The sequence below is a fragment of the Pygoscelis adeliae genome, unplaced genomic scaffold (assembly GCF_000699105.1).
Source record: "Pygoscelis adeliae isolate BGI_AS28 unplaced genomic scaffold, ASM69910v1 Scaffold304, whole genome shotgun sequence".
NCBI classification, from domain to species: Eukaryota; Metazoa; Chordata; class Aves; order Sphenisciformes; family Spheniscidae; genus Pygoscelis; species Pygoscelis adeliae.
The window spans coordinates 1,407,204-1,421,457 of record NW_008824558.1 but is presented as its reverse complement, the minus strand read 5'-3'; the positions used below and the strand labels follow the sequence as shown (position 1 = coordinate 1,421,457).

At 37.6% G+C, this 14,254-nt stretch overlaps 1 protein-coding gene across 3 annotated transcripts in view; it reads right to left on the bottom strand.

The window, feature by feature from the left end:
- Positions 1-7,375: 7,375 nt before the first annotated feature.
- The window catches only part of TAMM41 (TAM41, mitochondrial translocator assembly and maintenance protein, homolog (S. cerevisiae)), a 23,376-nt gene continuing 16,497 nt past the window's right edge, over positions 7,376-14,254 (bottom strand). The window contains exons 7-8 of one of the 3 annotated variants that reach the window (XM_009321998.1): positions 11,494-11,534; positions 7,376-8,135 (exon numbers count right to left, since the gene is read on the bottom strand). In XM_009321998.1, coding sequence (XP_009320273.1) covers positions 8,058-8,135; positions 11,494-11,534 — 119 coding nt within the window. In that variant the 3' untranslated portion in view covers positions 7,376-8,057. The remainder of the gene's footprint in view (positions 8,136-11,493; positions 11,535-14,254) is intronic. The other 2 variants (XM_009321996.1, XM_009321997.1) reach the window with 2 other exon arrangements.

The window sequence follows — 14,254 nt, the reverse complement described above, 5'->3', positions numbered from 1 at the left end:
AATAAACTAGACAAGGAACAGAGGAGACACATTCTTTAAACAATAAAACGTAAAGCAGAAGAAAACAGATGCTTTACTTTAAAAGCACCTGTGCAAGTACAACCTTTAAATATAATCCACTTAATGTCGTAAGAATTTAAAGCACAGTGATGTGGTTTCATCATCTACTGTCGTCTGTACAAACTCACCTTCAAACTGTCAAATTGCTACTGACTCAGTTTTCTACCTGGCAATTTTCTAATCCATGGATGCAGGGTCAGAGCTAGCCACGAGTGTGCAGAATGTGCACAATCTCATCATCTAGGATGAATGCCCCAATACCGGACTTGGGAAGCAGTGGGGCGGGGGGAGATTGGCTAGATTTTACTGTGAAAATAATTTGGTTTTAAAAAGCCTTGCTCCAGACTGTAATGCCAAACTGCACAGACATTGGTAGGCTGCTTTGTATCAGCTCTTCCCCCTCTCCTGCACCACTTCTTGAAGCATTCTAAGAACCTACCAACTTCTTGGCTCTCACTATTGTCTTGTACAGGGAGCGAGTCAGACATTTCATCACTGCGTAAGAGCAAGACAACTTGAGGATGGCAACGTTAAAAGAAAAAACCAAAACCACAAACAAAACAAACAAAAAACCCCCACTGAATGCCCCCTTCTCATGCTTCACTACTAATTTTAAAATAGGAGGTTTGGAGAAACTTTGGCAGGAGGCAGAGATTAAAAAAATAATCCACTGTGTGGGAACACAACCTTTCAAATTTACCAAGTATACCATAGAGCTAGATATATTCCATGTAAGAGAAGTAATACACATTAATTCAATAAAGCCAAAATGAGATATTGAACTGAACTATTTAGTTAGCTTGTTTAATTGAGTAGGGGAGGTATCTTAAACATCAGGCTCAAGCCTTTCAAAGAAGATCTCACAGTACAACAAAGGCAAGTGAAGGAACCAAAAGAGAAGAGTGTTATGACCATTTTTTTTTTACTACTTTTTTTTTTTTTAAACAGTCCCTTATGGTTTCAAACTCCTAAGAATCAAATTCTACTCAAATTTAAAATCAGGAAGAACCCTCCATCGCCATTACACTTGCATGAAGTTTCAGTCAGGTCAGAATATTGGGTCTTTGCAGCTGCATGACCTTCATTTTGTCAGAAAAAAAAAGTGCATAACTGTCAAAATAGCCATCCACCATTAATGAAAAGGTTTTGGCAGAACGCTGGATTCCAAAGGCAAAAATGACACAAATTCTTTAGACTGAAGATGTAACTGAAATATTTGGAGTTTTTATGAATAATTTCAGAATGTATAGTCTGAAGCTTCCTGTTCATGTACTAAAACTTAATCCATTTCTTAACATTTCTGATTTAACAAGTCTGAGTAAGAGGTTAAAACATGCAAGAGTAAAATGATTACAGCCTCTCCCTAAAGCAGTCATTAAGTTCAGGATCAGTTAGCAACAGTGCTGTAGATTTTTATCTAGAGAAACAGGTAAATAAGGTCACTGCAAAATTTTATGAAACCACAGTATCAAAAGCGACAGAGCAGCTGTTCACTCAAACAAAAAATATACCAGAAAATAGCTATACAAAGGTAACGTCTCTTCTTCCTGCAGTAGATAATACAAAGAAAATTCATTTTCTACACATTCAGAATATATGGCCAGCAGAAGTGAATTTGAAAATGAAGAATGCTTTGTCCTCTGTAACACCTTACCCATGAAAAACTATCAGACACACACTGACCTGACATTCTGACCTTCAAAGCATATTTCAATTTCAATTCTATTTTTAAATTAATTGCTGGGAAAAGGCATGAGTCACAACCCTGCTTGGATCCCCCTCTACTGGACACTCACCAAGTGCTATGTTTATTCTAAAGTTTCCCAAGTCGGAACAGGCTCTAGCATTACCTCCTCAATCAATTTAAAGAACATGGACCTTACAGTTCAGTTCCCTAAGCCACCCAGGAATACCGGCCTCTGTATCCATCTTTATCTTCCCAATTTGGCAAAGATGTTTGTTGCAAACATCAGGAAGCTATGGGATACTATAAAGTCCAGCTCTCTAATAGAAAGGAATCGCACTTGTTCAACTGTATGCTACCTAGAGGCACCTTGTTTATGATAAGGTTGCAGCTGTTACTCTCCATCTGTTAGTCAAATTCACTGACATTGAAGGTCAACCAAATGTAAAGAGCAACCTCACTGAAGCACAGGTAAGAAATACAGTCCCTGCAGTTGAAACAAAGTCAGGTGCACTCAATATAGCTGGTATTTGAAGGTCAGCCACCTGGAGGAACCCGCTACTCAAATACTTGGAAAAAGGGGATATGAGCAAGCAATAAAGAACACATCTTACACACGTTGATGGAGGAAGTCAGCATCCTGTGTGGTACAGTTTTATGCACTCCCCAAACCTTAAGCTTAGGAGCAGCCAAACATCATACTGCTAGCCAAATGGGTTGCTCACAATGGTAGGCAAGTTTATAAAGGGACCCAATACTGAGATTAAAGACTATAAAGGGAAGTGGAAACCAGAATCTATCGTTATGTATCCAGCCAAATTTTTATTTCCCATTCATCCTGTGTCATCTAGTTTATTCCTTCTGAAGCATGAGATAGAGTTACATACTTCACCGGCACTGTCAATCTCAGCGCCAGCTAGGCCCATGCTGCTGACCCACCTACAGAAATCCTTAGTAGTTTGATTGGGTCCAGGCTCTTCATTACCAAGAGGCCTTTTAAGACATCAAGAAATCAATCATCTGCCTGGTTGCCTTTAATGAAAGCACCGTTACACAGGATAAAAGGGGATGGAGCACGAAACAGTATCCATGGTGGAAAGGCCAAACCAGAAAAGAGGATGTCTGAAGAACAGAATGGAAGACTTGAGAATTAAGTCAAGAAGAGAAACAATAAAACAATAAAGCTGTATGGAAATGAAGCAGGAAGGTATGAACAGGAAAGTTACAAATGGAATGGAAAGCTAAAGTGACTACTTTTCGTGAAAGAACAAACACACCTCATTACGACAAAGAGTTAGTAACATATTCCCATGTACTAACTTCCCGTGCAACAATCACTAGTTATTTTAGTGGATTACAGCTGTACGACCATAAGAAATCATTTCCACATACTGTTGAGGAACTTCAAAAGCAACTAACAAGTCTGAAATCAATCTCTCTTCTCTTAAAAGTTTTACATAGCAAAACGTTGTAACAACTGCATAAAGTATTTTATATTAACAATAGAGAGGAGTTCAGACTGTAAACTGCTCTAGGCTATGATTCATTCATGGCGCTCTGCCAGAAAAATAAATACATTCAAGACCAATGGCCTCAAGGGGAAAGGTAGGCCACTTTTTAAAAAGCAGAGAGATAAATGATTTACAGGACGGAATACAGTTTAAGATTTCAGCCTATATGGGTGATGAGGAAGGACTTACGTCTCACGAAGATTTACTGCACAGACTTGAATACTGGCAATGTATCAACAGATGGAGTAAACTAGGAACTATTAAACTGGGATTTGCAAGACTCTCTCCAAAGAGCAAGAAATGACCCATTATATTGCTATACACAAAGAAAGTTCATAAAGCCAAATCAAGATATGCAACGGGTGTTTCAGCCACGTAAGACAAACACGGCCAGTTCAGATTACAGGCAAACTCTGCAGTAAAGTAACACCTGTAAAGTGAAAGACCAATCCACTGGCAGCATGACAAACAGTTTAAAGGTTGGGAGGGTTTGACGCCATACAGCATCTGCTGCACATAAAAATGTTTAATTAGCTGCTAAACAGCAAGCAGTACATTCCTATTTTTTCTATGAGAACATTATTTCTTGAATAAATGTCCTTGCTTAGCTAGCAAGGTTCAGAACGAAGATAGCTGTTTCGCTACGGGAGCTGAGGCCAACTCGTTCTCACACATCAGACAGAAGTTGATTACAAGTCAAATGTTTTGAACCACCATTTCAGTAGCAAGCACCCTCTGAAACACCAAAACCACTTCTAAATGTGTCTTACTTTAATATTCAGAACATTATCTTTAACTGTATTGCTAATGGCTTTTAAAAGAAAGCTGCTCTTTTAAATGCTTCCCTAGAGTTACAACTGCATTTCATCATTTAAAAAATTATAGATTTAACTGCTGCTCATCCCCAAACTTAGCAGTAGTGAGGAACTAAAGAGAAACACTGATCCTCTTAGGATGCAAGATATCCCCATAGGATATTCTATTTAAAGTTCTGGTACACACACATCTCCAAGGTACCCTCTCTCAATAAAAGGGAAAACAGCCACAACCTCAAGGTAACAAATAAAAACTACCAAAAGGAATGAGCTGTTAGAATCCAGCTTTCACTTACGCTGCAGCCATACCCCAGGAGGGGTTCAACAGTGTCCGACTGTACTGAGACATCACACAGATTTTTTAAAAAAATTTTTATTTCTGTAGATTCAAGCCCAAGCTGTATGTTGCCATTAGTCTCAAAAAGGAATTACATACCTATTTAACAATGGTAGTAATATATGCATTTTAAGTCAAGCATGTGATTAAATGCTCTGCTAGTAAGAATTCTCAACCAGATGTTGGGCAATCTTATGACACATGATCTCTCTCAACCAGTGCTTGAAGCAGTTGTAATTTATGAGCCAGTGGCTTCACATCCTGTAGTGCTGTTATTTCACCAGGTTTAAAAGCCCCATCCTCACCTTTTCACATAAAAAAAAAGTACACGTTGTTCAGGATGGTTTTGTTCAGTGATACTACTTCCCAGTATGGCTCATGATGTAAAACTTCACTTAATTGTACTATTACAGGAGAAAGGAATGAGCTCCTTAAAAGGTAAGAATGTCTAGTTTTGCCACCACCTACTCTTTTTTTTTTTTTAATTTGGTCATATTGCTTATTCTGTGGAGAAGTTTTTGCTCCATCTGTGCACCATAGATGTCCCCCCCCTTTTTTTTTTCCCTTTCAGCTCATACATTTCTATACAGCAGCTAGGAAAGCCTGCATCCTTGAGGGAATTATGGGAATTACAAAAATGCAATAGTTATATTTTCATTTACAGACATGAAGAGGAGATATATGAGACAAAATTTGGAGTAACATTTTAGCTGTTAGCCTTAATTATCTGGTAATGTATTCACTGCATGGAATAGTTTTCTAACAATCCAGTGTGCAGCAATTGGCATTTTTTAAAAACACAAAAACAACTCTATTTTTCTGCTTACAGTATTCATTTTCCAAAAGTTGACTACAGGAACAGAATTCACCCATGCAGAGAAAAATACAATTTCACTAAGAGTGATCTTCCTGAATTTGTCGAGGACAAATCTTGACCAGTGGTTAGCATCCTCTCCTTCAGAAGGAGTTAAGGCTCACTTAGGCCCTTTCCCACACCGCCTTAAAAGAAAATAAACACGACTACAAAAGAAAGCCCAGAACATATAAAATTCAGTTACATTAAAAATAAATAAATAAATCAAGCAATCATTCTGCTAACTATTCATGCAGAGGGTTATTTTTTAAATTGTCCTGTTTCCTACAAGGTGTTGATACATTATGTGCTGTCAATTTCCATTTCCAAATTTTTTTTGTATCCCAAGACATTCACAGATGAGGACTTCCTCCCCGCCCTCCCCAATAATACAGTGGACCCTACTAAAAATTTGCTAACACCAAATTGCTGGTGTAAAAATCAGTCTTTTGTCCATGCTCCTGCCCATATGCAGTTTCCCCTACGGTGTACTTCATTTGGGACAAAAAATAAAAGCTGTTACCTCATTAGATGACTAAACCAGGCAGTTCTGCCAGCACTGCACTTCTTACCTGGTAACTATTTCATTCAAAAGGTCATGACTCCATCCTGAATCTTTTCTCATGCTGTTCATTTGTCCAAAAGCCTTGTATCTGTCGGGGTCTGTTTCTACCACTGGGATCAGTATTCTCTGTTCTTAAGAATTTTCCACCGAGCATACCTAAGTAAGTCAAAATCTGATTTCAGATTTCTTTTTACTAGAGCTTATGCTGAAATGTAAAAAATCGTACGGCTATTTCAAGCCTTAACTACATATGAAGTTAATTTTAAGGTGGATAGGGTATATTTTGTATAAAAGACTTCTACATTATCCAGAAAGGAACCTCTTCATGCAAACAAAAAAATCCAGCTAAACCCCAAAGTTAATTTAATTTAAGCAGTGGCTTAAATTCCCTAGCTCTGTTCCTTATAATATAAACTTTTCAAATCAGGGTCTTTGGCCTCTTATTAACAGGGACAGAGAATGCTAGTACCATACATACAAACATTCTCTAGCTTAAGTCACTTCTTTTGCAGAATATGCCACTGAAAAATGGATAGTCAGCCTCCTAATATCAGAAAAGGGACATTTGAGGGGATCTGTCTTACAAATTCTAGATCTATCATCAACAGATTATGCAAAGTGTTAGGAATCTGTCTATAACCTTAGAAAGTTACTATTTCACAGTACTAATATTTTCCAAGAAAATTAAAAAAAAAAAGGGGGGGGGCAGACGATGACATTTATTTCCTGACTCTGGATTCAAACTTTGCCACTTTATATTCAAATATTTGAAAATAATCAATATTTAAAAGTTCCCCTGTGATTAAAATAAACCTGAATGAGTCCTATTACATACAATAATATATTCTCTGTCTTCCTTCTTAAATTTATGCTTTAAACTGCTCCCTGGAAACAGTTAGCAGTCAATTTCATTCCAATTTTTTTTTTTTTTTTAAGTGAGATCACTAAATCAAATGTAGCTTGAGAGATGGCCCTACTGATCACATAATACACAAGAAAAAAATCAGGAAAGATAGATTTTATTTCCATTTTTTACTTTTAAATTATTTTTATCATTGGCACTCTCACAAATAAAATGATGTGTTCTCTCAATTTCTTTCTATTAAGAAAAACATCCAAAATTAGCAAACCCACCAGACTCAGTGCAAAAAATATTCAACTTAAAACAGATGCTCCAAATCTATTGTGTCACGCATGAATACTGTCAGAAATGTCCATTCTTTAACGGCACGATTAATGTAACGTTATGTAAAAGTCCAGTTTTCTTTAGTTTAGCTAATTTAATTACGCAAAGGAGAACAAGTTTTATCTTTGTGGACAGTATTTTCAGGAAAAAAAAAATAATCAAAGACTCAATAAGTACTTTTGCTTATAAAATTTCCAACTTCAAAGCACTTAGCTAGAATCTTCTGCCAAACACCACATACTTCATTAATCTGCAGAAGTAGGTCCTGAAGGTTAGTGTAAGTATGACTTTCCTTCCAACTGTGACACTTTTGATAAGTGTCTTTTGATAAGACACTTTTTGATAAGCTGTGAGTTGGGCAGTTGTCACCTCAGTCTCATGAAAGGAACATAACAATTTTTATGGAAGGATCTGATACCTGACAAGCTTCTCATTTCAAACACACTTTCCCAGACTGAAAGTCATTGTCAAAATTGTTGGATTCAGAACGTCACACATCTGAGAAAAAATTTACTTTTTATGAAGTCTACCCTGCAGAAGCACCCAGTAAGCATCTTCAGAAGAATTCTAAGGATGAACTTGTAAGTGCAGAAATAATGTATTTCAAGATGACAGTTTCATGCCTACTTAAAACTCAATGGACTCTCCAGTTCCATAAGTCCCCGACAGAACTAAAATTGTGACAGTGAATATTTTGAAAGAGCCTGGGGGTATTTTGGAAAATAAAGCTAGCAATACATAGAAAATGAGTGGCTTTCATTTTTAATTCATACATACAATCAATCCTTTTCACTCAGGGTTTCAAAATCTAAGCTATAGTATACAGGAAAATTCATTTCAGTACTTGCACTGTATAATTCCTTTGCCCTATTACCATCAAATCTTCCCCCACTAACAAAAGTTTCTATTTTAGTAGTAAAAATGGGCATGTAAGTTATTAGAACAGACTTAAATGCACTTTAATCTTCTCAAGCAGGCAAAGCAACATCTGCAAAATATTCAGAGAGAAAGTACCATTTATTTACCCATACACAGTATGTCAAGACTCAGGATGTCTTCCTTAACCATCCCTTTGTCATTTTATATAATTTCTTCGTACTGTAAGTTATAGATTTTCTTTGCCCCTAAAAAAAAAAAAAAAACCAGAAAATATCAACATTTAGAAAGGCTAACTCAAATACTAGGTTCTTACTACATTAAGTAAAACATTTCCCTGGAAAAACGACAACCTAATCCATCAGGCAGACATGCAAATAACCTTGTCACATTCATAACACAGTAAATAATGACACAAAAAAATACTTTTAAGATTATCAAAGCATGCAAAATAGGACCAGTTTATTCTGAAGGCCTGACGATGTTGCATACAAGCACATATAGACAATGACCAAGGTATAGCAAATGCAGAGAACCATGATAAAACTCTTAACCGGTACAGAGGGAAACTTCTAATTTACATCGTTGTTCCTAAATGCTAAATATGGGAAGGCTTTTAAACCATCTGTGTCTACTGCAGACCCACACCAAGCCAATACATTATGCTGTTCAAGCCCTTCCTGATCTACTGCTGGGTAGCATGTCCAGCTGAGTAGGATCGTACTCCGGCCTGGTAACGAACACCCGCAACCTGACAGACTATATTCTGCAGCAGGACACTTGAGGAGGACTATTTAGAGAAATCCAGGGTGTTAGGCACACAGGTTAATTAGTTGGCCACATCTGTGAGAGAATCTAGTTGTAGAAGCATTTCAGCTCTTGAGACAGGAGCCCACCACCAGATTCTGTAGATAAGATGATGCCTAATACCAAGAACCACAGCTATGCTCAAAGCTGCGCAGCCGAATTTTACTGAAGGGATAAAGGGGAAGAAGAGAGAGGGGGGTGAACCAGAACAAAAGAACAGTCTGCTCAAGCAAGACAAGCAAACTCTGCATGATCGGTAGACAACAAGCTTTATACTTCCAAACCCTACTTTACGGTAATTTCTTCTGCTAATCAGATTTCAGTTAGCCTCGCTTGATGCTATACATCAGGCACTTGGTTGCCTTGTTGTCGACCAATTCTACAGAGTTAGAATTATGAAGCACCACGCTGATGCCCGTCTTGATTAAATGTAATCAAACACTGCACACCACCAGCAGCTTTCCAGGACAAACCAACCCAGAGCATTGCTATTCAAAGGCTTGTGAATTAAAAATGAAAACAGAGAATTGTTTGTTTCATAAGAAACGTGCTGCCAATCGTTGGGGTGGAAATCTCTTCTGGTTTCAACTAGTTGTAAAGTACATTATAACCTCCTTGAATATTCTGTTATTGCCTCATCCTAACTAATGGCAGCTACCATTTCATAACGGAGAGAATAGCACATCTGCAAGAGAATAAAACTGCTCAACTTGCATAATGAAATGACATCTGTGTCGTTAGGTAAAAAAGGTAATACTGAAATGATGACGGGTATGGAAAACCAGATTAATAAGGCATATACCCAGGTGAACTGAAAGAAGCAAAAATAACAAGATAATAACAAACAGCTATAATTTGGCAACACTGCCAATATCAGAAGTATACCATGGACACCAGTGTGAATGCCCTGTTGCAGGGATGTTGTCTGGACCAATTTTGCTTCAGTGACTCCCTGTCACTTGTTTATAATAAACCTCACATGAAGCCAGAATAGCTGCCATACTCTAGCATCATCCTGCAGTAGCCAACAGGTACTGAACTTTGGTAAATACCATACCATTACGCTAGGCCTACAATGAAGGCAGGCATTTCTCAATTTTCATAAAGATACAGAAGGATTTTGCAGCAGTCATTGCCTTCAAGCTTTTACAAGTTTTAGATATTAAGGGATTGAGGATGACTCCCACACAATTTGTAAAGTGCACCCTTAGAGTTAAACACTTTCTGAAGTTCTACCAGAAATGAGCCTTCTCTTACAGACCTAGAGTAAAAAAAGACACAGCCTTTTGCTGGGTTTAGTCATCTAGTATTTGCAAACTTAAAAACAAGATATTGTTAGTCTTGGCATTTCAGCAGGGTTCTGAGATCCTAGACAGTAGAGCTACTTATTTTTCCTCCTTCCAGCTTTTTTTGATTAAAAAACCACCCCAAAACAAACAAAAAAAAACCCCAACATAAAACACAAAGTGACTTTTCAGATTACAACAGAGTCTAATCACACCCCTACAAATTCAAAACTGAAAAGGCAAGTTTTTAACGCTGCACAAAAACCTTTAATTTTGACACTTACATGCACAGATTAAAAAGTATGGTACGTTATACGTACTACAATCTTCCTTATGTTTATTTAATAGAACACTGTTTACCTGACAAGATTGACTAAAAGTGCACAGAAGCAATTTAGCCAAAAGTCACACAGTATGACACACCAGAACACAAGGAAAGATCTTCTGGAACAAATGAGCAACTTAGACCCAGGTTTAGCCATCTACTGCACTGGACTTTTTTGGGGGGGAAAAAAGGGGTATGATAATATTTGATTTTGAAAAGACCTTAGAAAGTAATCAAATGAAGACAAAATACTTTAAGTGAAAGATGCATTCAGTATTAGCAGCCTAGAGCCACCAGAAGTCAAACGAGTATGCAGTAATAAGGAAAAGTGCATGCTCTATTTCTGAAGGAGTGTGATGGAGAGTAAAAAGCCTGTCATAACAAATATGTTGTATATAATCACTTTTGCACTTCTTGTGTCTCTAATTGCAATTTAAATAAACCCAACTTTACCTTTTGTAAGGAATCATCCATACATATATTTTCAACTTACAAAACCATGTGCATCCCATATGTAAGCCCAAACTTTTCTATGTTTAATAGGTTTTTGCTAAAAGCAAACACACTAATGAAGTCACGATGGGCTTTTCCTTGCAGCATCTCAAGTAACAAGTAAATAATCATGTAAATTCTGAAGCGCCTCACATATCTGCATTAAAAATGCACACAGTGTAAGAATCCCAGTTGCAGAACAAAGCCAGACTGAGCTCAGGCATAGCACATAAATGAAAGAAGTGGTTCCAATCTCCAAAGTTAAAACTATGTAACTGTACGGCTTTGAAAATTACTGTCCAATCTCCTAGGTACTACACTTCCAGGATACAGCCCCTCGAATACTGAACTTGCTCTGCCAGAACCGATGTTGTTCTGCCATTCCAATGAAGTCAGTGTACTTCTGGAAGCATGCTATAGCATGTGGCAAATCAACAGGAACACAGCTGATGCAGCCCTGCAGGACTGTAATTAACTGCACTGGCACTGCAACCTGCAAGTCAGCTTGTTCTATCAGCTTGCCAACCTACTCTGCCTCTTGCAGCAGCTCAACATAAAGAGGTTTTTCTCCTCCGTATTTTCCCCCTGCAGGGAGCACCCTACTGAACTCCACCCACTAGAGCCTTATGTAATAAGATGCTTACATTTCTGCCCTAGCACATCATGCTACAAAGCAAAATACAGGTTTATACATACAGCTGGTTTCTTAAAGCAGCCCTCAGGGTGATGAGTCACATCTGTAGTAAAAGTTAATGGTTGTAATTATGGCTCAGGCTTAGAATCTGAAGCAGTTGGACCACATGAAAATGTCTTTCTACTTTAGCTATGTATCTATGACTTGGTGGTTCCACCTCCCCTTTAGATTTTTCCACTATACGATACAGAACAAAGACCTAATGCACATGGAATCAAGACCACAAAATTTCAGTGTAAACATAAGTTGTATCTGGTTTTACTTAAAGATCCATGTTCGGTTTTTTGGAAGTGTTAGTGTTGTAAGATAGTAATTTGGCTATAATAGAAGTCCCCCAAAGTTTCCCAGTAGATATGCCTGGCTGTAGTATTCTTTATTTCCTTTTGAAAAGAAAGACTAATGCATATACTGCTGAAGAGCTGTCATGTGGAGGCAAATAGTTATATACTGTTAGTGTACCATGCACAGACACATGCAAACTTTTTACACATATTTACAGTGAAGTGCAGTGGTATGCAGATTCTGCTCAGGCAGCTGATGAAGACAGCAATTATCACAAATCTATAGAATATTTCATATGCAAAGCTGTTCCTTATAGTTAAAAAAAAAAAAGATTCCTTGAAGACATACTACACTAATATCCCAGTTCTAAGAAAACAAATGTTATTCAGAGCAGCTACAAGCATTTGTGCTAACTTAAAAGTATCTTGAACAATTGCTTCAACTGATGATTTAATTTATAGTATTTTATTTATAAAATTTTCAAGGCTTGCAGCATTCCTCTAGTGAGATATACAGAAGAAATCTAAGCTAAAGAAGTATCGTCATCTCCTTCAGAGGAGCTAAACATAAGAACTTCAGAGTTAGTTCCCAAAGACCACGGAGACTCTGGCTATGTGGGAAAATAAATCAAATGATGGTGCCATCTCTAATGGGAAACAGAGAGGCAATCTCACCACAGACTCAAAGAAATACATAGGCACATTTTCAAAAACTAAATAGGGCATTTAACAACAAACAAAAACATAGAGCTTGAACTTAACTTTAAAACCACATTGGCAGAGAAAGATTAAAAAAAGTTCTCCTAAATGGATTGAAATTCTTTATTTTGCTTGTGCTCCTTGCCAATAATTTTAATACACAGCATGCCATCCCAGCAACAACTAGTCCCTATTTAATATTTAATTTAGAAACATGCTGCACATTGGACTACCATGCTACAGACCAGAGAGTAGGCATTTTGCTTTTTGTTGTTGTTGTTAAGATAAAACAATCAGCTAAGGAAATAATTTTGTGTCCCCCGTTACATTTCAAAAAGAATGACGGCCATGTAACGAAAACTAATTCTTTTGCAAGCAGACATAGGACAAAAGTACTTGTATAGTTACCAGGAATAGCAAGAAAAAATAGCCACAGCTTATTTAATGGAGCCATTGATTCCATGAATCTTTCATAATTCTCTTATTTTAGCTACTATTCTTAACATAAGCACTGCAGAAGGACAAAGCTGTAATACTTTTCCTAAAGTCCCTAGTAGAAAGTGTGAAAATAGGTCTTAGGGGAACAGAACATTAGACGATATTTGGTTAAAGAACGAAGAAAGAAATACAGCGTCCTTAGGGATTAAATTTAAAAGCTCAACACTTTTCTGTAATACACATTGCTTGCATGAGTCAAGCAAATACTTTCAATGTAGGAGCCACGATGTTTTGTCTGTGTACAGAGTGTATCTACACGAATATTAGCTGATAAAAGCCCCAAGAAATGGCAAAGCAAGGTGAACAGCATTAATGCCTGCCCTCTAGTGACAAATTTTTTAAATTAAGAAACTGTGACTGGGAGAAAATCTTCATTAGGAGATACAACAAGATTTCACATAAACTCAATCAGAAATGTTTGGAGAGAAATATTTTTTAAAAAACAGGCAAAAGGCTTCTACTAACTAACTCGTAAACCCATCCCTCCTAAATTCCAGGGAAGATCACTGAAGATCATACAAACATCACATCTGAAAAATACTGAGGTCACACCCCTGGTCAGTTAAACTTAATTTCTTCTTTAATGTGCACTACAATGTAGGTTTTTATTACAAAAATACTATTTCTGTGCTTCTGTCCATCTTCAGTGCGCAAAACTGGTGGTGCTCTGGTAAGGCCCACACACAGGCTTGTCGGGAAGCAGGGCTATGCCTACATTAGCAAGTACAGCAACACTCATTTTATGTGCAGCGGCACACGTTACAGACACACTCCTGATCCTAACTGAAGCAGCAGGACTCCCATTCTCCAGCCAGGGTGGCCTGCACAGCAATGCTCAGGAAGGTTAGTTAGCTCTACAGGCAAGCTTTGCATTCATTAAACAACATTCAGAGGTTAGGAAATGCCAGAAACGGTCCTTTTCCAAATCTAACTCATTTCCCTCAGCACATAATCTGTGAGTAACCCCAAAAGGTCAATCCTGAATTCTGTTGCTAATGGTTTTGGGTAGATTCTGGCAGCACTGCATAAATGCGGTTAAAATAAAACAAACTAAAAGTAAGAAAACTAAACACTCCCAAGCCTCCTTGCTCAAATTTGGCTTGTGTTTGAGGCAAAGGATCGCAATTGCTTTGTTCTACCTGAAATCAAACTGCAAAAAATGCCTTTTCAACACTAAAAGCACCAGTAGAAAATACATGTTTTATATATAAGTGTTACTCTGTGTAACTGGCTGGTTAGAAGACAACTAGGGTTTGTTTTAAAGGAGGGGGGGGGGGGGGGGCAC